Raw genomic sequence first — 27,182 nt, forward strand, 5'->3', positions numbered from 1 at the left:
AGAGTCATTCCCTTGACCAAAGTACTAAAAGGGAGAAAAGCACTACTGTAGCATTGCACCTGCTAAAAATATATAGGGATATGCTATGGCTCCTTCCAGTTAACCTTCACAGTTTAGGACTCAAACATCACCAGACTTTAAAGTTCTTACTTATTTTCTAAAATAAGTTCCATATTTTAGAAAACAAAAAGGAAGTGAAATACAGTACAGAAATTTGATAACTTATTTAGTAATTGAAGCAAAATTGGTTCTCACAAGAAAGTGGAAAGCCAATGAAATCTCAACTTATAAGGAGTGGCCTCAAAAATTGATGGAGATGGCTCAACTAGATAAATTAACTAATTTGGTGAGAAGAAAGCAAACAAAAGTATTTATAGATAATTGGAACCATTTATAGAATCTATTAGAAAACTAAAAGGAGATCTTAATGTTATTGAATTTGATAGGTAAGTGGTAAATATTTATGTTAAAAGAGGAAAATAGGAGATTAACAGAGGGGACATTTTAGCTAGGAAATCAATTAGCGAATGGGCAGGAAGTATTTTGTTATTTGTTTTAAGGGGCAGGGAATGGTGGGAAAGGAGATAGTTTGTCTATGTTTCATTGTTTGTTTGTTTAAGTGATTCTGGTTAGTGTTTAAGATTGTGTGTTCACTTTTTGTATTAATAAAACATTTACTAAAATAACAAAATTTCCTTTGGATGTTCTCCCTTGGTAGAGATAAAACAGATGCAGAGCTTGGAAAAATTACTTTTTTGATTGCCTTAATGAGTTTGTACAGATCTGTACTGTATACATAATGTTTTTTTTAAAAAATGTACTCCTTCACCTGAAATCCTGTGAGCACTCCATCACATATGTTAGTTCCACCACTTGCTGTAGTAGGAAGATAGCCTGTAAGACTTTGGCGCACACTGTCATTGACAATATGTTGCAAATCAGTCTTTATTGTTGCTTCATTATTGGATGTTACAATTCCAACCCAGGATCCCATTTCAATAATCTGGAGAATAAATAGTTCTGCTGCTTGCTTCAGACGAGAAATGCGATTATTCTGCTTGGGGGGGGGGGGGGGAGATGGGGCATTAGAGGAAAGAGAACGAATTAAAATTATTGAGAAGGTTCTGTTTTTAATTCTAGTTTGTTGTACTTTGATTTTTTTAAAAATAAAATACAGACAAGTCCATAAATTGTTTTATACTATTTTTATTGAAAGCTTTGAAATACATAAAAATTACAGAAATTAATTCCAGAGTCTAGGGCCAGCTACAGAAAAGGACCTCTCTCGTGTCCCCACCAACCGTGTTTGTGAACGTGGTGGGATGGAGAGAAGGGCCTCCCCTGAAGATCTTACAGCCCTGGCCAGTTCATAGAGGAAGATACTGTCAAATACTCTGGGCCTGAACCATGCAGGGCTTTAAAGGTCATCACCAGCACTTTGAATTTTGCCCAGAAACAAACTGGTAACCAGTGGAGCTGCTTCAACAGGGGTGTTGTATGATCTCTGTAACCTGCCTATTAGCAGCCTGGCTGCAGCTCTTTCAACCAGGAAGCTCCCAGCTTTGCAAATCAGCTAGCTGAACTCAGATTCTAGCTGGATGTTACCCAGGATGCACCTGCCCAGTGGTATTGGTGGCAAAAATACATGCAATAAAATCTGGATGTATCCCAAATTCAAATTGAATTCAGTAGCGGTAAATTGATTTTTTAAACTGTGTGATAATCTTCTTAGAAATATCCAGATTAACATATCTACCGGTAATCAGATACAGAAATAGTGACCTCAAACATTTCTAGTAGAAATGGGAGACATACGTACCCTACTCATACTTCCAGAAACATCAAGTACTAGACACACAGTTCTCTCCCGCATTTGCATCAAGGAAATAGTGGGTTCAGGAGGAAGTGTACTAATTGGAGATGAAGTGGCAAAATCAGTGGAGTTCATAATCACTTCCCACGTGCTTCTGTAGCTGCACATTCTGTTCTGCATATTTGGTGCCTTAATGTTATGGCTACTTTTGTCACAGAATTGAGTAATCTAAATAGATAGTAAGAATAAGTCAGGATTACAACCTCATTAACAATTCCTATTTGCTGACAGCCATTCCTGCTTTATTAAATGATGGTACAAAGGCCATATAAAAAGGCTACAGAGACTCTTTGAATTTTTGATTTGAAATATAGTATGTCCTCAGTCTCATAAAAACATAATGACAAGTCTGTCCCAGTTTACCTACTGATCTGAAATCCCACATAAAACTACTTGAAAAAGAAAAGAAAATGGTAACAGGAAGTAGGGGGGAAGTTAGGAGAAGGAACAATAAGAGGAACAGGAAAAGGTAAACATGAATGAATATCTGTGGTCATTAATAAAAACAATTAGAAAATCCTGCAGCCAAATTTGCATTAGCTGCAGGAATTTGTACTATAGTCTCCTGGAAAATATTTTGTTTAGCAACAAATTGGACGCAGAATAAACTAATTTCTATAACATTCCTACTGACATACTTACTGAAGAGAGACTTTGCATGTACATTATTGATGCTGGAGATTTTTGCTTTTTGTTGGGAATAAACTGGCATCCAGGCTCATAAAGCTGAGTTTCATGAACAATTTTGCATTTTCTGGTTTTTCCCATACTAGTTTGGAATATATATTGGCCAGTGATATCAGCTGAGCATCTGAAGAGTATTAGAAACAAATAGAATTACCCTGTCAAAAAGTCAAGACTGATAACATTCTGCTATAAATAGTACTACATTGCTCTTGATAAAAAAAAAAAGAAGAGAAAGCACATTACTAAAAAGTGGCTGATCACATTAATGTAACATAGTTACATAGCTATGGTGATGCAAAGGTAAAGTGTCAACCATGCGACTACAACAAGATCCAGTGCCCACTAATAAGGTTGGCATTTTTCACTAGGTGCTCTCTTTACTTCTACTTTTCCGAGAAAAGCAGTTCATAAAACTGTAAACACTGTATATGTTCAACTATCTATTGACCTTATGTATAAGTCGAGGGCAGGTTTTAGGGATAAAATTATGGATTTGGATATGACCCATGGATAAGTCAAGGGTAAAATTTAGCAGGCACAGGTGGGACTCAGAAAATGCACTCATGTCAAGAAGGATGAAAAAGCAAACCAAAGAAAATGACTATGGGGTGAAGCAGACAGCCATGAAGGAGCGGCCAGAGGAGGCAATCGGGTCATAATCAGCCCATGACCATGGTGACCACACAGCCTGCTCTCAAAGCAGGCCACCACCAGAATCCCAAAACCAGCTGTTGGCAGGAGTGGCCTTTTGCCACTCCTTTTTTCAGAGGATTTGGGCTGCCTTTGGCAGCCTCAGAGCAGCTTGTGTCTACTCTGGAGGCATGCACCATCTGAATGCCACAGTGGCCATAAGCCGCTTCTTTTGATCCATCTGTTTTGGAGCTATGGGGCTGTGATACCCGCAGGAAAAGTCAGTCTTGAGGCACAAAACCAAAGAAGCACTGTAAAGCTGTGGCGCCATGGCTATCACATCCTTTCCAATTTGATTGGATTGTAACTTCCTCTACACTGTTTTTTTTTGGGGGGGGAGGGGGGAGAGGGGAGAAAATTATAATATGACTGTACAATTTGTATTATGCACTGTGTAATCAAAAATTGGGGGGGGGGGGGGACATCCTTTCCAGGATGAAAAAGGAGCTGCTTTTTGCTGCTCCTTTTTGAACCCTGGAAAGGCCAGATCGGGGGCCGCAGCGTGCAGTTGCCACAGCCCTGATCCAGCACAGTCTCTATGTTAGCAGTAATTATAGTCTTTAACTTTAATGTAATAACTTTGTCTAATTTTAACCCAGAAAAGTTGTCAAACATACACAAATGACTTATTCACATCATTCAAAGTCCACTTCCTCTCAGGACTCATTTGAGAGGAAGCACCAAAGAGCCATTACCGCCATTTTCTGGCCCCCATTGTCTGAGGTTTTTTGGGTCAATTTTTGACCAAAAAAAATCTAGACTTACAAATGAGTACTATATATAGTAAGAGATGTAGATAATAAAGTTATGAAGATGTAAAATAAAAATCATTGAGAAAGGTTAAAGGCTAATGTTCTGCAAGAGGCAGCCCCATATATGTCTGTTTTCATATTAATCAAATTGTATATGAAAACAAGGATTCTTCATTCTACATATATTTTTAAGCGTTGCCCACAAAATTCTTTTGCTGTATTAATGATCTTTTGTGATAGTGCAATCAACTGCTTTTATCGATGGCAAATTCTTGTCTGTTCAAAACTTAAATGTAACACTGAACATCCTGTGGTTGTGGGCTGATTAGGCTCTAACAGATAAGCTTATTGCATAGGCCCCGGGGAACACGACCAGAGCAGAACAGAGCGGAAAAGGAACGGAATGGAACGGAATAGAATGTAAAAAAATGCATATTACCACACGGGAGAACAATTTTCAAGAATGATTCTGAACAGTTCTTGAAAATCGGCTCCTATGGAAAAGATGGGGAATGGATCAGGGACTTCTGGCAGCATTGGCGGCATTCTCCCATGCGGTAATATGCGTTATTTCCCCATTCCGTTCCCTTCTCGCTCCTTTCCATTCCGCTCTGGTTGCGTTCCCCAGGGCCTGTGCAATAAGCTTAAGAACCATTTAAATTCAGGTACTCTAAGTGAAAAAGCAAAACCTCTTCAGTTATAATAATAGAAAATTATGTCTATGTCAGCCATATATCCTTGGGGCATCATGCTAGATGTCTCAGTATTTGACAGGGCTTTTTTAGGTTTTTCTCCAAATTGCAGTACTGAGTTTCAGGTCAACATTCCAAATCATCCATGTTTCTGTGTCTATGGCCCGAAACAGAAGGGTCAAAAGGAGTGCACATCCCCAGAATAGTTGGAAGCTGCTCCGAGGCCACCAGAGAAAGGAGCAGTGAAAAACTGCTCCTGGCAGCGGCCCATTTGGGACCACGTTAGCAGCCCACTTTGAGAGTGGGTCGTGCAGTCCCCACCCGATCACAAGCTGATTGTGGGCAGAATGGTCAGAGGCTGCTCCTTCATGCCTGTCTGCTTCGCCCCTATGTCTCTTAACTCTGTGTGTGTGTGTGTGTGTGAAGATCACTAGAAAAATATGGTGGAACTGCTATAGATTATTGATTATTTATTATTTTAAAACCAGAATTTTAACCCAGAAATCAGCAGTGAGAACAAGGAGCTTGACTGGAAAGGAAACACGATTCTAAAATGAACTAAGTTTTTATAGTATTTTGAACAAAGGAAAATAGAAATCACATTTTCATTGGTTATATTGAATTAAACATTTACACCTCTGTATATTCATTGGCTGTCCTAACATACGTCTCTATCTCACATGGGTTAGCCATCAATCAATCTTTTATTGATATGTTTTGTTTCACTGTCCCTAAACTATCTCTTGCAGTACTTCCTTTTATTTGGGCTAGCAACTTAAAATCTGGAGCCATTTCCAAATTGTTTACATTCCAAAGCAGAAAATTTGACATGAACTGAATCCTTCATCCCGACAAACTTTGCCCTCAATTCCTTTCAGTACTATAATTTTCAACTCCTGAGCATAAGTAAAATTTTGAATTTTAACAACTCTACCATAAGACCTGCCAAAACACATAGGTAATCATTGTAAACAACTCAAAATTTGTCAAAACCTTCTCAGTCGTGGTCCAAGCTACAGTGCCAATTTTAAGGAGCAATTCTAAAGCAAAAGGCTTCTTAGAAGCAAAAAAGAACAGATCTGCTATAATTCATTGTGATTTTTTTAAAAGCTAGAAAATATAAAAATATTCTCTAAGACACTGCTGCTAAGACTGAAGAGGCAGGAAAATAAATTGTGCAAACATGGGTTGCTCAAACCCAGGAATCTATTCTACATTTCATGCAAATTATTATAAGTATACCTATTTTTAGTTTGCATTCTAATTTTCTATCACTATGTTTTAGCCTTAGTCGCATTTTTAATTAGTGCCTGAAGCAGCTTGGTGACTTTTTTTAAAAAAATAGTGACAACTCTTCTGAGAAAATGCTGGACTCAGAACAGAGTGCTGCACAGAGAGTCAGGTTCAAATACTTGCTTGGACATGGAATTTGCCATGTGATCTTGGGACAGTTCTGCCTCTCAACATATCTTTCTTACAAGCCTGTTGTGGGGATTAAAACCAACATAGCAAAACAGGAACTTTGTAAACTGGCTATGTGCATACTGATTTAGTGGTGGTAGTGGTAAACCCAGTCAGGTGTCATCCCTCTTCTGAGGTATCACCCAGTGCAGGCCACACCACCGCACCCCCCACTGATGCCACTGCTAACATGATTAATTCTTTCAAAATTACCCTTTTACCATGGTACCTTGTTGCTTCAGCCTTTTTTTCCCCAGTAGAATAGAAAGGTGCATCTTTATTGTATTCATCAAAGACACCCCATCTGAGATGAGCCCATTCATGAACTAAGACTTTGCCTGTGGAAACCCAATAAAAACAAACCTAATTGTAGCAGTATCATTTTTGTTGTTTAAATATGATAACTCTCCTGCAACCCCCACTGAAGGTCTAAAATAACATTGGAAATTATTTACATCAGAAAGTGAATACCGTATATACTCAACAATAAGTCAACCCCATGTATAAGAAAAGGGCAGGTTCAGGGGCTAAAATTATGGATTTTGGTATGACCCATGTATAAGTCAAGGGTAAAATTTAGAGGCATATGACAAAAGCTCTATAGGATGAAGCAAAGAAAAATGATGCCAAAGAACTTAACAAAATTCCAGCAGGCATAATTGTTTGTGCTCCCACTAAAGGCTGGATGGATGAGAGAGCAAAGTGGGGTCAGTGCTTTCAGGACAGATTCCACTTTTGCCAGTCACCAAGGGATGGCTCCATTTTTATAAGAGTTAAAGTACAGTACTTACATTGACCTGTGGATAAGTCAACTCAGTTTTTTGGGGTTAATTTTTGACTAAAATTTCTAGACTTATACATGAGTATATACAGTAGGGGTGTGTGTGAGAGAGAGAGAGAGGGAGGGAGGGAGAGAGAGAGATGCAATTGTTTGGGCTGATGATCTTTTCTCTTTAATAGATGTGCTGCTAAGGGAATATTGGAAAGCATACTTATACTGCTATTATTCAAGAGCCATATATGTTACAATTCACTAGAGACCACGCTTGTGCAACTGCTTGTACAACTATTTTTACACTAGCCTAGTGGCCCAACAGGATTCTGACCAACATATACATCGCCAATTAAAACAAAAGGAATTGATGATGGCTTCAGATTAAAATGTGTAATGGAAAGAACATGTGCATTACATGGAAGCATTCTGATTTTATCACAGTTAGACTGCCAAAAACATTTTGCTGCCTCAAGCAAATATCACTCCCCCTCCCATACTGTGTACTGATTACTTTAATGGACATAGAGATGGCTGTGTATACAGTTCTGTCTACCAATATCATGCTGACACACCTCATTCCTAGCACAGGTCATGTAAGGAAGCTGTCCAGCCCACCTATTGTTCTTCACATAGTTGGAAGACATATAATAATGTAACCCAGTAGCAATCCACATGGCTTCAGAAAGATTTTTTTTTCTGCAGCTTGAAAAATGTAGTGATGAATCAAACATGGAATTCTGCTAATTCTTATGTAAATTTAATATCCATTAAAGAATGTACTGAACATAAGGCATTAATGCTTTCTCATGGCTTTCCTAATTCTGAGATCTTTTGAAACTTTGACTAAAAGCCGACATTTTAATTTGAATTAAGAGGTACTACCTCGTGATCCATAAAAATCATGCAAACTGTCATTTGTCATGAAGTTAGGAGTGAAATGAATGTAGCGTCCCTGTTTACCACATCCTCCATACTGCAAGGTGTAGGGATCATCTCCATATTTCAGGAAAGGTTCTGCCACTATGACATCAGCCTAAAATAAAATGAGACCTTTTTAAAGAGCACTAACAGAAGCAGAAGTAAAAGCAGCAGATGCAAAAGAAGAGGAGGAAGAAGATCATGACCATTATGAAGATTTGTTTAAAAACAAGTCTCAGCATGGCCAGCTTGTATCCAAATAAGGACCACAGTGTTTGAACATACATGATCTAGCTAAGGGTGTAATTGTTAGCATCTTGTTTCCAAGATAATTCTGGAAGATTATAAGTAGTGGGATTTAGAAGTTACAACACTTCACAGATTATTCCCTATCTCACCTTAGCAACTGGTATTCAGAGGTATGGGATCCCTGTGTAAACCTGGAAATTACCTTTGGTTGTTATGGCCTTAACAATGACTGTTATCGATCCTCTATTAATTGATCTAATGAATCTTTCTTTAAAGCTATTATCGTATCCATAGGAACATTAAATTGTATACAGCCCAGTTCCATCCAGAAAGTCCCACTGCATTCAAAACATTTTTGTTCTATTAAGCATGTATCTGATCACTGTGTTATCTTGCATTTGTGCTTTTTTAAAAAGAAGATTGGGGCAAAAATTACATTTAGATTTTAAAGGTAGCTTTATACTGCCCACTTACATTATCATAGGATTCTCTGGTGACTCTTCTGTATTCAGGTTTTGATGTCCATGTTGAAGGTATTACAATTTTTATAGTCTTGAAATAAAACCTCTGCTCTGAAGCTTTAAAGAGATAAGATGAAGCCTCTTTAACCATATCCTAACAGGAACAGAAAAAGAGTACGTAATGTGTTTCAGAGCTATATTCAGGTCAGGTGCTAGGATCTTTTGTTACAGTTTACATTACTTGCATTTGTATCTGCCAACAATTGTTTAGTTGGATTTCTTGCATGATGTATTTCTTAAAGGCAATATGTAATAGGTGGGATGGAAACCAGTGAGACCCAGACACATTTTCTTAAGCTTGTAGGCTGAATTCACATCTTTACCTCTCATACAGTTAGATTCCCCCCTATAACTACAACAGCACTTTGACAATGCAGAAATTTATTTAGCATAGTGATTCCCAAAGTGGGCTGTACATCTCCCATGGGGGTACTGGAAAGATCGGGGTTGGGGAGAGGCAGTAGGCGGGGGGGAAGGGGATGGCCTTCAGTCAAAGACTTGGGGTGCAAGAAAGGCAAAGGGAACCAGCATCTTTAGAACCGTGGTGGGGATAAGAGGTTAGAGCATATGGCGGTGGGGGAAAATCAGTGGCAAAAAAGAGCTTTCACATTTGGGACCCTGCTTAAGCTTTGTGAGCTTTTCTGGGACCTGGCTGGCAGGTTGGAGCTGTGATGCTGGTCCTACTGTCTTTTGTTAGACAGGTCGGGAGAAGAGGTAGCAGAAGAAACAAAGGAGCGGGAGGAGTATCCAGGGTTGATTATTCTTGAAGAGAGAGTCCTTCCTTGCCAGGGAGATTAGTTGGAAGCCAGCTGCACCCCTCTCCACTCAGGTGAAGGATTGAGAGTCTTTCCTCATCAGGGAGAAGCTTCTCTGTTTGCACCCAGTTGCCTTTGGAGCAGCTACAGAGCACCTAGTCAAGCAGTGACTGAGAATCCTCTCGCCCACGCCAGCCTTAACTCACAAGGCTATCTTAGGCTTTTCAGTCAATGTTCAACCATCTGCTGCCTTGCTGCTCCTAAGGTGATTGACAAAGAGAGCAGTGACTGAGCCCCAGTCAAGCACACAAGACCAGCATGGTGAAAGACTCCTCAGTTGCTGCTCGATCAGCTGCTCAATTGCTTCTCTCTTTGCTCCTGGTCACGCTTGGAGGAGCAACTTAGCAGCTGGCTCTCTGGGCTTGATTTTGCTGTAAGGCCAGTGCAAATGAGAGGGAGGAGTAAACCTGGGTCACTGCCACTGCTGTATTCACACATGAGAGGCAGAGGAGGAAGAGGCAGTGGCAAGCTGGGTGCAGCTGAGGGAGATGCTGCTGGCCAGTTGGCAGCTGCACTAAGAATAGACCTAATATCAAGAAATAGCCATTGGGCTGCACTAGGATGGTCACTCAAGAGGAAAAAGGGGCAGTAAACCGGAAAAGTTTGGGGACCACTGATTTAGCACATGAAGCTATACTTGGTATTGAGAAAACAGGTGGGAACAAGCCATTTTTGAGCTACTATCTGCTGTTAGAAGCAGAGGAGAAGGGCCATTAAAACATTGGTAGCACTGGTAACTTGGCTATTAACAATATAGGTTTATACTGCTAGAGTATATAACCAGCCATTTTAGGTTGGGTGGTTATTTGTACATTCCCAAGTTAAAGGCTGCTGCTGCATTGCAAAAATAAAGCAATTTGACACCACTTTAACTTCAATGGATCAGTGCTATGGGAATTCTGGCATCTATAGCTGGTTGTGACACCAGAGTGCTCTGACAGGGAAGACTAAATATCTCACAAAACTACAAATCCCAGATTTCCATAGCATTCGCCATGGATATTAAAGTGGTGACAAACTACTTTACTTCTGCAGTGTGGCAGCAGCTGAGATTTGGTGCATATGCATATACACAGCAGCTAAATTAGTAGAAATGTTTGCAATGGGGCATTTGTACGACTGTCTTTCAACCAAAGCAGAAAGCAAGCCAAAGAGTACACAAAACAGTTGATCTACTCCAGCACTCAAAGGAAATTGAATGCTTGCATGCTGAAATGGAGGTCTCTTTTGCTACCAGCGGCATCTGAGATGGGGAAAGCAGAAAGGGAAGGGCCTTCATGAAAATATCACCTTGCCTATGCTTCCTCTAGGAGGATTCGCCAACAGTTTCAACTGGGATTGAGGAATGAAAACTGCTGAAGGCAACATATTAACCCCTCTCTCCTTTGGGGGGGGGGGGGGGTTCTGTAAGTACAGTAGGTCCTTGATATCTGCTGGTGTTTGGTTCCAGGATCCCCCACGGATACCAAAATCATTCCTGCATGGCAAGGAGTTGGACTGGATGGCCCTTGTGGTCTCTTCCAACTCTATGATTCATTGAATACAATGGCATAGTAAGATGGCACCTCTTATATAAAATGGCAAAATCAAGGTTTGCTTTTTGGCATGTATTTATTTTTAAAATATTTTCATGTTGTGGATGCTTGAATCTGTGGATAATAAATCTGTGGATATGAAGGGCCAAGTGTATTGTACAGCCAACTTTCATATCCACACATACTTTATCCATGGATTTAACCATCCACAGCTTGAAAATGTATCTTTAAAGATAACAATTCCAGAAAGAAAAACTTGAAGCCTAGCAGATACCAAGGGCCCACTGTATTGATCATGGGCAGTGGAGCTGGACCCTTGTAATTGTGGATGCTGGTTGTTCTTCAGTAGGAATCTTTTAGGGATTGTTGGGAGCTTGGGTTGACATTTCTTTGATCTGGAGTTTATTGGGTTTTGTACCAATTTACTCTTACAGGCAAATTTTGTGAAGACGCAAGGGATGGTTATCTTGGGTCCCTGCCCCCATCTCTGTTGTATTTCTTGCCACCAAAAAAGACCTTCTCATTTGGACATGTTTTGGGCCACTGACTTATTGTTGAAGAAGTGGGCTTTAATGCAGAACATTTTTCTCCTGGCATGCTATTAACATTTAAAAAAAATCAGTTGCTATTTTAATATAATCATTTTCTTTGTGTTTTAATATTATTGCTTTTTTTTTTTTAGTCCTGACCTCTTTTAAAATCATGTTCTGAGTCACCTTGGTTCCAGTATGGGGAGAAAGCCACACATCAACGAATAAATGAATCACTTTAAAATGCTGAAGGGAAGCGTTTATATTTTTCCCCTTCAAATTTTATCCCCCAAATAATTAACATATTTTGATATTGAGTTATATATTGAAATTTGGCGCATGAACATCTCATTAATAGAAATGCCTGTAAATGTGATGTTTTATTGAATAATCAAAACTCAGAAAAAATTACCTCACAGGATAGAGACAGAGGGTTAACATAACCATGCACAGGAAGGGATGTTGGCTTATTATAATCATAATTCTCTCCCTTTCCAGTGTTCAAAATGGCATTGCTTATATACGTCTCTCCTCGGCAAAAAAATACCTGCTACTACTTGTGCATAACAGGGTAATATCAACAAGTTGGAAGAACTCCCAGCTCAAAGGTTTGCCAAAGTATAAAAAATATTCCAACAACTCCTACCCTAAAAAAACCTTAAATGTAATGAAGATGACCCATGCTCAACAGCCATAGAACTGTTGAGCAACCAACTGTTAGAAAACAGGGCAGGGAGGAATATGTGGGAAGAAGAATGGGATAAATTGCCCTGGGACATGGCTGTCTGACTGAAAAAGTGCACAGAAGCGCATCTTGTTGTTGTGTGCCTTCAAGTTGTTTCTGACTTATGGTGACCCTAAGGCAAAACTATCATGGGTTTTTTGTCTTTTTGGACAGGTTTCTTCACAGAGGATTTGCCATTGCCATCCTCTGAGACTGAGAGACTATGACTTGTCCAAGATCACCCCATGGCCAAGCCAGGATTTGGACCCTGGTTTCCAGAGTTTGTAGTCAAACACAAAAACTACTATGACACACTGGCTCCTTGAAGCACATCTTACTGCAACTTTTTGTTGCAGATCCCACTTATACCCTTGAATTAGCCTTAGGGGACTGTAGGTGCATCTACACTGTAGAAATAATGCAGTTTGACACACTTTAATTGTCATGGCTCCATCCTACAGAATCCTAGGGTTTGTAGTTTTGTGAGGCATCAGCACCAGGACTCCATAGGATGCAGATACAGCACTTAAAGTGGTGTCACACTGCATTATTTCTCCAGTGTAGATCCTCCCTGAAACAGTCTGAAATACACATACATGCTAATAGAATATTTTCCTGCATTATTGTAAATAAAGTCACTAATGGCTAAACTTCTAAATTAATACATTAAAGAAACTAGTGATCTTACTTGTATGTTGTTAATGATTTTGTTATCTTCAGGTAGCCCAGGGTTAATTCCAATAACAACGTCCTCAAATCCACCATTGTTGAGCTTTACAAGGGTCCCCTTTGCCCCTTCATGCAGGAGCACCACCACCATTAAAAGATGCCACAGGTTCAACATCTTTGCTTGTGTCAAACTGTATCCTGGACAGAAATTATGGGACAGATGGGTTATTTATGCAAGTGTGTGCGTAAATATGTATTCACATATACATACACAGAGAGAAAACCTGTGTTGTGTTTAATGAGTATTTTATGGCAGACTTTGTTCTGTCAACAACGTTCAGGGACTTGCTCCTAGCAGATATAGACTGCAACCATTTCTTAAGAAGATGGGTCTCTTAATTATACATCTCCATGAAGAGCATGAAACTTTTTGAGGGAAAAGGGGCTGCTAATGCTGCCTCCAATGGGGACAGTCCAAGTGTAAGTTGCAGCTTCACCTGGACATCAACTGATGGAGGCAGAGTCAGAGGATATTTATGTCCTCCCGTTTCCCTTTGCCTCCTCTTTCTTGTTGTATGCTTTGGAGCAGCACCAAAAAATGTTGGGCATTGCCAAATAAAACCTAGAAACATTCATAGAAATAAGCATTCATGTATCTTCTGTTTTGTAATTCCTCCTGGACAGAAGAAGGCTGATGTGGAGGTCATGTCCTGGAAAAGGAGGACCTCTGGTCACCCTGTGTAGGAAAGCCTATGGGTGGTAAACCTTGGAGGCCTTTGGAGGCCCCAGTAAGCCTATTGGGAGGACTGGGGGGAAAGGTAGGCCTTGGTAGGCTTATTGTATTTGGAGCAGGCCTACTGGCCTCTGGGAAGATTGTAGGCCTCAGTAGGCCCCAGTGGGCCTCACTGGTTTAATTGTAAGCCCCCCCCCCCTCTTTTTGGTTTCTTTGTAGACCCCTATATGCTTTATACAATTCCCAAATTTTTGTCCTCCAAATGTTTTGCACTTCAGCTCCCAGGATTCCTGGACATCGGCCATGGTGGCTGGGGCTTCTGGGAGTTCAAGTCCAAAATACTTGAAGAACCAAAGTCTGGAAAGCTCTGCTCTGTAGTAGTGATTCCCAAATTCTGGTCCTCCAGATTTTTCGGATTTCATCTCCCAGAATTCCTGACTGCGGGCCAAGCTGGCTGGGGTTTCTGGGAGTTGAAATCCAAAACACCTGGAGAACCAAAGTTTAGAAATCTCTGCTGTGTAGCAGTGGTTCCCAGTCACCTGCTTCAGACTTCAACTCCCAGAATTCCTGACTGCTGGCCAACCTTGTTGGAGCTTCTAGGAGTTGTAATCCAAAACACGTGGAAGACCAAAGTCTGGGAATCACTGCTCTCTAGACTCCCCCCCTTTTTAGTCTTAGCTCCCTAGTTGGCCCTACTATTGAGGCTTTTGTAGGCCCAGTGTTTGTTGTGAGGCCCATTGTCCATTGATGTCAGAGGCCCATCACCTGCTGGCCATTGCTCCCTTTGCTCTTTTGGGACTGATTTTAGTAGCAGAGGATTTGGGAGGGGTCTGTATCCTGAGGCCTAGTCAGGCCTTTTGAGACACACTGGGGTGACAATGTCTCTTATGTGGGCCAGGCAAGCCACCTGCCTTCAGGATTTGGGTGGTTTAGGTATAAATCCATACACAAACACACACACACTCACACACCAATAACAGTACAGAAAATTTTCTGACAATTTTGTGGCCTGGGTCATCAAAGTACCCTGGTGAGGATGTGATATGCTAGTCTGGATAGTTGAGAATCAGGTAGCTGTAGTTTATTTCCATTGTTGTTTTAATCTGAATTTGTGGATTCTTGGCTGTGTTGAGGAGGAGGCACAGTCACAGCCCTACTGGCTGGTATCCTGATGAGTACCTACCAACAGTGGTTCCCAGGTGTCTCTTTGGATTCAAGTTCATACGTTGATATGGAGGATTTAAATCCGCCTCATACACTTTAATCCACCCCATACACTCAGGTCCTCTGCTGGTTTACTCCAGTCAGCCAGGACTAGGTTGGTAGCTGTCAGCCAAATGAGATTTTCTTTAGCCACCCTTTGACTGTAGAATGACCTGCGGGAAGAAATTTTACATATGAATACACTGTCCAAATTTAAAAGAGCATTAAAGACCACTCTCTTCTGGCAGGCTTATCCGGATGGTTTTCTTCTTCTTCCTTTAACCCGTTAAATGTAAATCAGATAGTTAACTCCTGTGTAACTTTATACTAGATTACTAGTTGCTTTCTACTGAGCTAACAAACAGAACAGCACTTACCTATTAGAAGAATTTGAAGATGTAGCCGTGTTAGTGTCTAATGTCAGTATGTAGAGAGATCTTGTAGTACCCTGGGGACTAACTGAAAGAAAGAAGTTGGCAACATGAGCTTTTGTAAGCTTAAATGCATCTAAGGAAGTAGACTTAAAGCTACAAAAGCTCATGCTACCAATTTCTTTTTTTCAGTTAGTCTCAAAGGTGCTACAAGATCTCTCTACATACTGTTAGAAGAATGTCATATTTAGGCTTCTGTCTTTGGTTCTGATTGTGAAAAGCCTGGTGGAGATCTGTGAACATTAGTGAAATCACTCCCTTGGCCCCCTGCCTTTCAAAGAAGCCTCTTATTGGTTAATTTGAAGAAACTATTAATTATAATTTTGTTTCCCAATTTGCATTGTTTAAATGCTTGTATTTCTAAAATACAGGGTAGGCTGTTCCTCTGTCTTTCAGTTTTGAACCATCCCAACCCAACCATGTGCACTCATTAGATAAGTGTTGCTTATCAGCTACCATGCACTGCCTGGCATATCTTCCATCCCCCTGCATCCTGCCCTTGCACTAAGGGAAAGTTGCATTGTCCAAAAAGCCGTGTTTCTCATATATATATATATATATATATATATATATATGGTTTCTCATAAAACGGTAGGATTTGACATACAAACTGAAAAATGCATCTATTGTATCTACTCATGTATGTCTAGAAATTTTAGTCAAAAATTGACCCAAAAACTCCGAGTCAACTTATCTACAGGTCAATATATGTACTATACTTTAACTCTTATTTAAATGGAGTCATCCCCTGGTAGAAGTCAGGCATGTAGTCTGTCCTGGAAGCACTGATCTTTCTCTATTTTCTCATCCCCCCAGCCTTTAGGGTGTGCAAAAGCAGTTATACCTGCTGGATTTTTTAAAGTTCCTTGTCATTGTTTTCCCCTGCTTCATCCTTAGGATCCTTTGTTACATGCCCCTAAGTTTGCTCCTTGCTCCATATGTTTGTCCCCAAAACCTGCCCTCGACTTATACATGAGGTAGACTTATAGTCGAGTATATATGGTATTTAAATTGTAAATTAAATATTGCTCTTGGGTGTCAGCCTCTAGTCAAAAGTTTTTCTGGATTTGGAAGTTTCTCAAAAACAATCCCCCCATCTCAAACTCCTAGCTTCCCTCATTTTTTAATCTAGTCACATTAGCCCTGGGTATGTGCTCTAATAAAAGCCATTTAATATAACTTTCTGCTTTATTGATATACCTGCAAATTAAACACTACTGCCTTTTCATCTTCTTACTTTCCAGGTTTGCAACCAGACAACAGTTAGAACCTCCTGTAATCACATTTTGCAGAGCCTCTATATTTTTTCTCCACTGTGGGAACAGAAAATTACCATCAGACATCACACTGGACAGTTCATTCCATCATCAGTACCCTCATCCCAGTGATGTCATTAGGTGTGTATGGAGGATGTGGTCCACACTGAGTGACACCTCAGAAGAGGGGTAACACCCACTCACGCCCTCTAGTTCGCATTAACTCCAGCCTCTTTCCCCCTTCCCCCTGGGAAAGGGGAGTAGTGGGGCAGTCTGGCATCCTTGCTTGCCCCCTCACATTAGAGAGGCCAGTGGGGCATGTGTGGCAGGAGGTTATGCATCAGGTGTGGGTTGTTTCAGTGTGGTTCTGGCAGGAAGAAATAGAAAAGTAAAAGTAATATACCCAAACTCTTGGAGGGAAGAGAAGCACAGACTATTTATCAACAAGTGTAGATGGAATAAAGCTTGTGAATGCATCACATTTATAAACACTAAAAATGTGCCTTCTCCAAGTGTCCTCCTATTTCCCTGGAGTTGAAACTGCTACATCACTGAGGCAAACAGTTCTGTTGCACTCACAGTGTTTTATCACACTTTAAAATCAGGCAAAAAGTTTAAATTGGCTCCTTTTACAAGAGGCACACATGCTAGCCAAACAATTGAGATACACGCTTTATGATTACTCTGGTTAAATACATGCTGCTGACATGACTCAGCTGAGAAGCAGTTTATGTAGACTGTTGCCAGGAGGGGCCTGCATATCCCCCAATTTTAGTTAGTGCACAAGTTGAAGAAGAAAGGCCCACCCAGATTCTGATTACTCAAAAGGAGCAGCAATTGTCTCAATGAATGAATCCCCTATTAGGACAAGTACATTTATCAAAGCTTCATTTCACATAACTGGGCAGTCTTCGGATAATAATAATAATAAAAAAATTTATTTATATACCGCCTTTCCAACAGATCAAAGCAGTTTACAAAAATGCATAAACAGTTACATAAACAATTACATAACACATACACAACTAAAAATTCATCCCCTTACCTTAACTAAATACAGTTAAATTAATCACATTACAGTTAACATCAGAATACAGTTAAATTAATTACATTAAAATATAATAAAATATACCCTCCAAGGGTGGACTGGCACTTGCCCTTACTCCCCCCCGAAACGGCTCCCCCAAAGGGGTGACCCACCCACCCCCAGTGTCGACCCCGCCAGCTGTCTGTGTATACAGGTTGCACCTCCCTTATGCTGAAATACAAATTGTGAAAACTCCAAAATTGTCCACATGGGTGGTTGGGATAGTGACACCTTTACTTTCTGATGGTTCAGTGTACACAAACTTTGTCACATGCACAAAATTATTTAAAATACTGTGTATAAAATTACCTTCATTCTGTATGTATAAAGGTTATACTAAACATAAATAAATATCACGTTTAGACTTGAGTGCCATCTCCAAAATATCTCATGATGTGTATGCAAATATTCCAAAATTAAAAAAAAAACATATATCCAAAATCCAAAACACTTTTGGTCTCAAGCATTTTGATAAGGGATACTCAACCTGTATATGTCTTTTCACAATCCTGGGATTTTATACATTATGTACCAAACTCTTCCTTTGTTTCTTCCAGTAATCTTATTTTCTTCCTTGATAGAAAAGAAAAGTGGTTTGCTTACTTTTGACATGTATGCCATGCATGCATTAGACACATTTTTTCTTTACATATCTGAGACACAGGCATTTGACTATCGCTGAGGGAGACAAGGCTGTGTGTGCCATCCAGTCTGGCATGAACTGGATCCATACAGCTACAAAAAGTAAAAATAAATAAATTAAAAACATTGTGAGCTTCCCCTTTACACATGCACACCCTGCCCCATGAGAGCCTTTTCAACATACTGTGACCTTACAGTATGATGGAATCCTCCATTTGGGGATAAAAATTGGAATAGTGCAAGTGTTGATGGGACATTTTGGACCAAACTCCTGCATCAGGAGGCATATCTCTGGCCTGTAACTGCACTACATTATTATTATTATTATTATTATTATTATTATTATTATTATTTGTATTCCGCTTTTTCCTGAAGGAATCAAAGCAGATTCCAACAGTATAAATAAAACATCAAACAAATAAAAATTACAATTTAAAAACCCCAAGACCCCAACCCTCCCTCCATCATAAAAACAGTGATTCACTCATAAAAAGAGATTAAACATCAAAGAATTTAAAACTATCCAATAGGAATACATTAAAATTTCAGGCAGATTAGCGGAAGAAACGAATCTTCCTCTAGATGGTATCAAACAATTTTGGTATCAGTAGCAATAGAGGTGTAATAGAGGGGGAGGCAAGTCTACTTCTCCTGAGGTAACCCCCTAAGTCCAAATTTTCTATGTTGCATCCCCTCAAGACAACAATTTCTGGATTGGTGGAGTGCAAGACAGGCTGCAGCAACTAGTCTAGCTAGTTTCCTGTAGCTGGATGCACTGCAACAGACGCCTTAAATGTCCAGATGATGGAAAGTAGCTGGACTCTGCTGCTCCTCTTGTTCTCCAACATGAAAATGGCCATCTCAAACTGGTTTTGTCAGGGGGGTTTAGCCATTGCATAAAAATCCGTGACCTCAGCAATGATCGAAAAAGTGGTTTACATTGACATACATTTGTCATCATAAGGGAGACATCCAGTCTGGTGCCTTTTCTGTCTTCTCATGATGTGGTCAAAGTATGACAGCATCAGTTCAGTCATCTTGGCTTCCAGGGAGAGTTCAATCTTGATCTGTTCTAGGGCCCTCTAAAAGAATGCCGTTTTTAAAACACCTACATACATATACCACAAACTATTTTCCTCAATGGTGATCAAAAGTCTGTCACAGTAAAAAAATCCGTACAAATACATATTCTTATAACTTTGTTGAAAAACCTATCACAGGATAGCCCTGCTGTAAACTGCAGGTGGATACTATACATTTATAACCCTTACAATGAGAAACTATATTTTTATCATTGCTAAACTTAGAAATAAGCTTCTATTGTGTATCAAAGGTTAACCATATACATATTTTCCACTCTTCCTCTACAATTAAGAAATGGCTGTGTATATTAATTCTCAATGAAAAACATAAAAAGATCTAAGTAGTAAAATCTGAGTGTCACAGTATGGCTTCATGAGTCATCTTTTTCTTTAAAGTACATAAACCTATGCCTACAATAAGGTAAGACGTTGCTAAGGATAACAGTTCACATGTCAGAGTGATGTTTATGGCACTATGCTTGGCAGGAGCAGTGACACTATCCTTCTAAGGAAGAATAAATTTCTGTACTCTGTTGGATATGTCAGAGTGCAGGAAGGTTTTATCAGCTCTGTGAATGGTAACATAAATGCCATATTTGTTAGAGACTCTGGTTTAAACAAAAATATTTCCTTAGCACCAGCCTGCCCAAGTGTCAAGGTAGAAGTGTTTATGGGTGCAACCTTTCCAAAATTGTCTCTCAATTCCAGAAGACTTTCCCTTCTTATTTCATATCTTGAAGTGGAAAACAAAACAGTTTTTCTCCACAGATTTTACTTGCTTTCATGTTAACAAACAAGTCATTGAACCAAAGGAATAGTGTGCCTATTCTAAGAAAATATCTGTGAGACACCTTGGGTCCCTTTCTTGGACAAAGGCAGCATATAAATTAACAACAACAACATTTGATTTAAAAACATTCTCCTCATTTCAGTTATAACATTCCAAACCTAGATTCCAGCAATTTTGAAATACCTGATCTGCTATCAGTGAGCTGCTTTCTTTTAAAAAGCATAACTTCTCCCACCCGAGTTTACTAATATTTATTTATTTATTTATTTATTTATTTATTTATTTACTTATTTTATATGGGATCCAAGGAGCTCACAAAAGGAAACTAGTGCAGTTTTAAAAACACTCACATTAATATATATTTGAAATAGAAAGACAAAGAAATTGAATGAAAAAAAAACTACTGAGAAAGGTAGACTTGGGCAAGTGGAAAGAAAGAAAGAACAATATGTAAAGCCTTCCCCAAACCACCAGTATCAAAAAGCCATAACACAATGGGCTATATTCTATTGGCAGAGTCCATGCTATCTATAAGGGAGTCACAAGGTTCAGCCTCAGCAGTATAGCTGAGAAAGGCTTCTGCCTGAAACTCTGGAAAGCCATTACTAGTCAGAATCAAACATCATCGTAATTCTGTAGAAATGCATTTTATCAATATCCACTAGAAATTATCCTAATAGCACATCTGAGTAACTTGTTCAAAGATGAACATAATGATCCATGAATTGTGCGTTTAAATGAGCTTGAGCTTTCAGTACATCTAATTAAATGTTTTCATCTAATTTTAACAGTGAGAATAATTTTAAAGGGAACAAACAGGTTCTCTGCTTCAACATTTTTCACAGCACTTGTGCCACAGAACTCCCAAGTACAGTTGGCCCTCAGTATCCACAGATTTTTTTATCCATGGATTCAGATGTCCATGGGAGTTGAAAATATTCAAAAAGAATATAAATTCCAAAAGACAAAGTTTGATTTGCCATTGTATATACAAGATACCATTTTATTACGCCATTATATTTAATGTGACTTGAGAATCGACATATTTGGTATCTACAAGAGGCCTTGGAACTAAACCGCAGCAGATACCAAGGGCCCACTGTTATATCATCCAATGGAAGATATAATCCAGTAGAATCTCCTCTAACACAGGACTCCAGGTGAAAAATGTACAAGAGCATGGCATGACTAATATCCCTATATCGTATCATGTTATATAGCCAGGATTACACATGCCATGATTCCAAAGAGTTGTAAGGTATGGACCAATAGTCCTGTTGTGTGCACTGAACATGCACTTTCAAACACAAAAGTTACCGGAAAGTAGAGGATAAAGCAATTAAGCTAAGGAGAACATAAGATCTAATTTACAATCATAAATCTTTGCCTTTTTATTTGTTCTGTTCTTACATGAGAAAGTAAAACAATGAAAAACATTCTTCTCACAGGCTGAGCTTGAGAGATTTTGCATACTTTTTAATTTTTTTTACATTCTGAGACTTTTAAAATGTTGTTTGTACAAAATATATTATATTTTGTGCAAATACATTTTGTGCAAATATAGCATTTTTGTATAAAATGTGGCTTTTTGCAGCAACAATTTTTTTTGCAAAAAGTGCCAGAATAGGAAAAATTAACAAAAATGCATAAATACTTTGACAATATATCTTTTCTCATCAGGAATGAATAAATTTGCAAATATTCTTTACAAGTCCCTTCCCTTGCTTTTTAAACTCTCAGCCACACGCAGTACATGTTCCAAACATAGGGGTTTTATTTTCATATAGCACATAGAGCGTACATAAAGATTCAACTGCCTGTTCAGCTAGTTTTTTTACATGGAATGGGAAGGGGAACACTGAAACACGTGAGATACAGACATGTCTTTTTTGCTCAATCTATGTACAAAAGCTAACATACCCGACAGTTGATTTTTTCTTCAACGCTAACAAAGGAAGGTAGCATAGCAGCTCAGAGAATGAAAAGTAGGTTGCATAGCACACAGCTTTGTCTTCTAAGGGCAGGACTACACTGGCCTGAATACTCCAAGTTGCCCCCAGAATATTATGGATGGGTTTCTCTCAAATTCTTCCCTTAACTGCTCTCTTTTGCTGTGGGTTTTTGTGTCTCACTGCAAACGATGGGCAGCTGCCTTCCTGTGCAGCCATTGTTTGATGCCTGGTGCCACTGCTTAGGTCAGAACAAGATGCCAAGCCATGTTATTGACACTGGACACTTCGTTCTGACCTGAGAGTGATTTGCACCCGCATTGACAGTGCCGGGCAAGTGAAAAAGCAACCGCCATAGTCACTGCAAACAGAGCCAGAAACTTGCAGCAAAAGGCAAGTTATTTAAATACAGGTTAGAGGGCAGAATCCCCAAATTGGCTGTGGGCATCATAAAGACAGTCCGGACCCTATTTGCAGGTTTTGCTCTTCTACATGTAAACAGGATGCAGCGATCCTGGGGGGAATTTGGGATAAATCATCCACGTAGACAGGTCATAGGACCTTGCTGCCACTTCCCAGCAGCTCAAAACCTTCAGGCATGTAACACATCTGATTTTAAACTGGATTGAGAAGAATTTGGTTCAATATGCCAGGACTGAGATTGGGGTAAGGATACATTACTTTCCCTGTGTAGATCTAGCCTTTGTTTGTTTTCTGGGCCGAATTCAAGGTGGAGGCTCTAGGTATACAACCCAAAACTGTTTTAGGTATCCAAAATACTGACTCTTCCTGCATCAACCAGCCTGTAATTCACAGTATTCTTCAGGGGGGCTACTATGTGTCCCATTACCAAAGGAAATAAAGCTGCTTGGAGTTACAGGTAACTGGTGGATTTGTTTGTGGCAGGACATTGACTGTGGAACTCCCTGCTTAGAAAGGTCACTTTGACCCTAACTTTGCCTGAAGAAGCCATAGATTGTTTTGTTTAGATTGGCTTTTTATGAGTTTTGAATAGATTGTACATCGTGGATTTTTAAATCAATTGCTTTGGTAGAAGTTTGTTTTTAAAGTTGTTACATCGTACTTTCAGGGCTCTTCTCTTTAAAATATGTCAATAAATAAATATTCCAAAGGAGAAGCACCCATTTTCTTTATGTATTTAAGAGTTCATGAAATTGTCATAGCCTGCAAATGTTGTGAATTCCTTTGGGGATGTTAGTTAAAGAAAGGAAAAGGAAAGGAAAGAGGAAACCTGGGAAATTTAAACTAAAACAAAAGAAATCCTAAAATCAATAGACCCAACATAATTCTTTGACTGCTTGAGTCCACTAGCATATAAATTTAGCATGCACTTTGCCACAGGAATGGGGTATACAAGTTCACCTCTTACCTTCATTGTTAAATACAACATGAAGCCAGGGGCCCATTCAAATTACACATTTATTCCACTTAAACTGTTATGGTTCCATCCCATGGAATCCTGGGATTTATAGTTTGTTGAGGCACAGGAACATTCTGGATGCTAGTTCTACAAATACATGAAAATGAAATGCACAGATATAGGATGGGGGACACCTGGCTGAACAAGACTACATGTGATCTAGGAGTCCAAGTAGACCATAAGTTGACCATGAGTCAACAGTGCAATGTGGCAGCTAATAAGGCCAATGCGATTTTAGGCTGCATCAATAGAAGTATAGTATCCAGATCAAGTGAAGTAATAGTGCCACTCTATTCTGCTTTGGTCAGGCCTCACCTGGAATACTGTCTCCAGTTCTGGGCACCACAATTAAAAAAGGACATTGAGAAACTGGAGCATGTCCAAAGGAGGGCGACTAAAATGGTGAAGGGTCTGGAAGCCATGCCCTGTGAGGAATGCCTTAGGGAGCTGGGGATGTTTAGCCTGGAGCAGAGACGATTAAGAGGTGATATGATAGTCCTGTTTAAATATTTGAAGGGATGTCATATTGAGGAGGGAGCAAGCTTGTTTTCTGCTGCTCCAGAGACTAGAACGTGGAACAATGGATGCAAACTACAGGTAAAGAGATTCCACCTCAACATTAGGAGGAACTTCCTGACAGTAAGGGCTGTTCGACAGTGGAACAAACTCCCTCGGAGTGTAGTGGAGTCTCCCTCCTTAGAGGTCTTCAAACAGAGGCTGGATGGCCATCTGTCGGGGATGCTTTGATTGTGAGTTCCTGCATGGCAGGGGGTTGGACTGGATGGCCCTTGCGGTCTCTTCCAACTCTACAATTCTATGATTCTATGATTCTGTACCCTGCCTCAAACTGCCAGTAACAGGATTCCATGGGATGGAGCCATGCCAGTTAAAGTGGAATGATAGCTCTATAACTGTGTGATGTGATTGAGCCCCAGGTCTTACTAGAAGGTTTGTGTGGTGAATGCTTGGGAGTGTACCAAAGGCACAGACATTTCTCCGAATATGCTTCACAGTCCACACCTCTTCTTGTTATTGCTTATTCAAGAGAGCTACTGACCTTCACCCACGTATACGTTACACATCTCCTTCTAGCTATTTATTTGCTGAGAGAATGGTAGATACATTTGATAGTACAATAAAATGCTCAAATAAAAAAAGTGAACAAACAGGTGGTATCAGAAGGATTCCTAAGCTACGTGCTGTTGTGCCTATGTGTCACCAGGGTGAAATACAATATATATATATATATATATATATATATATATATATATATATATGATTCATAAGCAAAGTACTTTATTTTTTCATAAGCACCATCATTCCCTGAAAGATAGCATAAAAATAAAAGCATGAAGACACCTCTGTCGTTTCCAGTATAGTATCCCCCTCCCAATCCAGGATAGAATTCCTCACAAAAGTTTTCCAATACGGCTCCTATGAGCTGCAATAGACCAGGCTGATGATGCAAAACACTTGGAGGATACCAGTTTGGGAAAGGTGTCCTATGAAGATTACACCATTTCTGTGCCACTTTGAATGCCACATTTCCCAGGATAATAGGGCTGGAAGGATCTTTTCCCCCACATCTCTCTGAAATGCCAATTTCTGTCTTGCTAAGCCCAAATAGATAACCATGTGATTTCATGATCAGTTCAATTTCTGCAACTTTGGGCTAAAGATGGCGTCCCAGGACATGAATGGTAATTATGTATTGGCTTAATTTTCTCTCAGAACATTGGTCATGTGAAGGTACCCTGTAGTCAATCAGACCATTGTACTGGCAGCTAAAAAAGGCTCTGATTGATAGTTTCCCCCCTGTATTGAATGCTCTTTCAAAGAAAGCTCAGATCATATTTACATGGGCCATTAAAACTGCCCCCCCCCCCCATTCTCACATCATCTGTCCAGACAATGCACATCCAAAACCTCAATTTGGGTTCATACTGTCTTCATGTGGTAAGGCCAATTCCACACTGAATATGGGCCATGTTTAAAATAACTTACCTTTTACTCCAGATCTTTCAGGGAAATCTGGACCACTTCAGAGCAACACAGGGTAGCTGTTTACATAGTGTCCATCAAGGTCACAACAAGATGCCCTATCATATGATCGATATTGAGTGCCACGTTTTTGACTTCAAAGAGAGTGACCTTTTCCAATGGCAGTGCCAAGGAACACAATGGGATGCTGTGTAAACAAAACCACCCAGCATCATTCCAAAATGTGCAGCTAACTGAGGGAATTCAGGGCAGTTTCAGGGCCAGAATACAGTCCTCTGGGAGCAGCCCAGAGTATTCGAGCCAGCATAAACCCACCCTCAGCTGTCAGGTGCTGACTCTGCTGTCTTTTCAGCACCAGATGAAAACCTGTCAATTGGACAGACTTGACATCTGTGCTTTTTAACACTGTGGGTAAGATAGCTTTAATTTAATTTAATTTTTGCTGTTGATTTAAAAAAAGTATTTGTGGTGCTAGTTTAATAAATTTTCGGTTAAACTTCCAAGTCCCATTGAACTTAATGGGACTTTCTTCAGATAGAACATTTGCAGAATTTCACGGTCAAGGTTGAAACCTTCTCTGAAAGTTATCTAATTATTGAATGGGATAAAAATCGTGAAGGATCTATCCATTTGAACTCCTAAGATGTAGCAGATTTCAACATATTTTTATTTTCTTTAAATTTACGCCTTTGGTTTTTTTTTCCTTTTACAATAAAATTGTTATAATTCTCATCTTTCCAATCTTTTTTCTTTAGTAATCAAGCATCTATTTACATCTAGTAGTACTTTTAAGAAATCCTAGAATGGCTCAGTGAGAAAAACTCTAGTTTTTCTCACTGGAGTTTAGATATTGCAAAAGTAACCAGAATTAATAACTCGCTCACCTTTACTGCAACCTGTAATCCGGAGCATACATTTATCTCTTTGCCTAGTGAAGCAACTAGCAAGTCTCAAGCAAGATACTTTCATATATCCTTTTTGGATATTTGGCAGTTCCGAGAGTTGATTTGTGCTTTGTTACTGAAAGTGACAAATCCCAACATAGGAATTATCTTCTACAATTTGCAGTAGATACACTTCTACTGCCTGATGCATATGGTTGAATCAATTGTGCTATACAAGATAAAACATTACTTCATTATTCATTTGCCAAGTCTGGAGCAGTAATAGCCTTCTCATTTATTTATTTACTAGTTACATTCATATCCCATGCTCTAACTAATCCACCACACTGACTTTCTCTTTATCAAGAGTTCTGTATAACATCAACGTCTGCATATGATTATCCAAATATCTATCTGGGGGTGGGGAAGGGGAGATGGCTATATCTATTAAATGTATTATTCTCTTCCACCAACAGGGCATGAATTACGTATAATAAGCAATACACTAACACAGTTTATATGGAAGCACATTTTATCCAAAACTTTCCCTTTGTACAACAGATCTCTTTCTTCATTACCTCATTCATGCTACTGGTAAAAATCACAGATCACTCTGTCAGTAGGTTGTAAGAGTGAGAAACTAAGAGACAAAGAGAACTTCTTGCTGCTCAGAGGAACACTGAATTTCAAGCTATCAGAGCTCTGGATTACATCTGGAGATTGAGAGCTTCTGTATTAAGGCTACTTGCATCATAGAATTCAAACATCTGAAGGCAAGAAGAAAGAAAGCAA

The 27,182-nt window shown here is 39.5% G+C and overlaps 1 protein-coding gene across 4 annotated transcripts in view; it reads right to left on the reverse strand.

Moving 5' to 3' along the window:
* The window catches only part of LOC149283437 (calcium-activated chloride channel regulator 1-like), a 56,488-nt gene extending 29,938 nt beyond the window's left edge, over positions 1-26,550 (reverse strand). Inside the window, exons 1-12 of one of the 4 annotated variants that reach the window (XM_089497579.1) lie at positions 26,391-26,550; positions 25,510-25,693; positions 18,089-18,174; positions 16,459-16,571; positions 14,808-15,000; positions 12,911-13,089; positions 8,572-8,712; positions 7,813-7,963; positions 6,385-6,493; positions 2,516-2,684; positions 1,820-2,041; positions 830-1,054 (exon numbers count right to left, since the gene is read on the reverse strand). In XM_089497579.1, coding sequence (XP_089353705.1) covers positions 830-1,054; positions 1,820-2,041; positions 2,516-2,684; positions 6,385-6,493; positions 7,813-7,963; positions 8,572-8,712; positions 12,911-13,089; positions 14,808-14,898 — 1,287 coding nt within the window. In that variant the 5' untranslated portion in view covers positions 14,899-15,000; positions 16,459-16,571; positions 18,089-18,174; positions 25,510-25,693; positions 26,391-26,550. Of the gene's footprint in view, positions 1-829; positions 1,055-1,819; positions 2,042-2,515; positions 2,685-6,384; positions 6,494-7,812; positions 7,964-8,571; positions 8,713-12,910; positions 13,090-13,388; positions 13,929-14,163; positions 14,212-14,320; positions 14,352-14,807; positions 15,001-16,458; positions 16,572-18,088; positions 18,175-25,509; positions 25,694-26,390 lie in introns of those variants that run through there. The other 3 variants (XM_089497582.1, XM_089497581.1, XM_089497580.1) reach the window with 3 other exon arrangements.
* Positions 26,551-27,182: the final 632 nt, after the last annotated feature.

This window comes from Sceloporus occidentalis, unplaced genomic scaffold (assembly GCF_023333645.1).
Source record: "Sceloporus occidentalis isolate IW3139 unplaced genomic scaffold, rSceOcc1.0.p SCAF_104, whole genome shotgun sequence".
Lineage (NCBI taxonomy): Eukaryota > Metazoa > Chordata > Lepidosauria > Squamata > Phrynosomatidae > Sceloporus > Sceloporus occidentalis.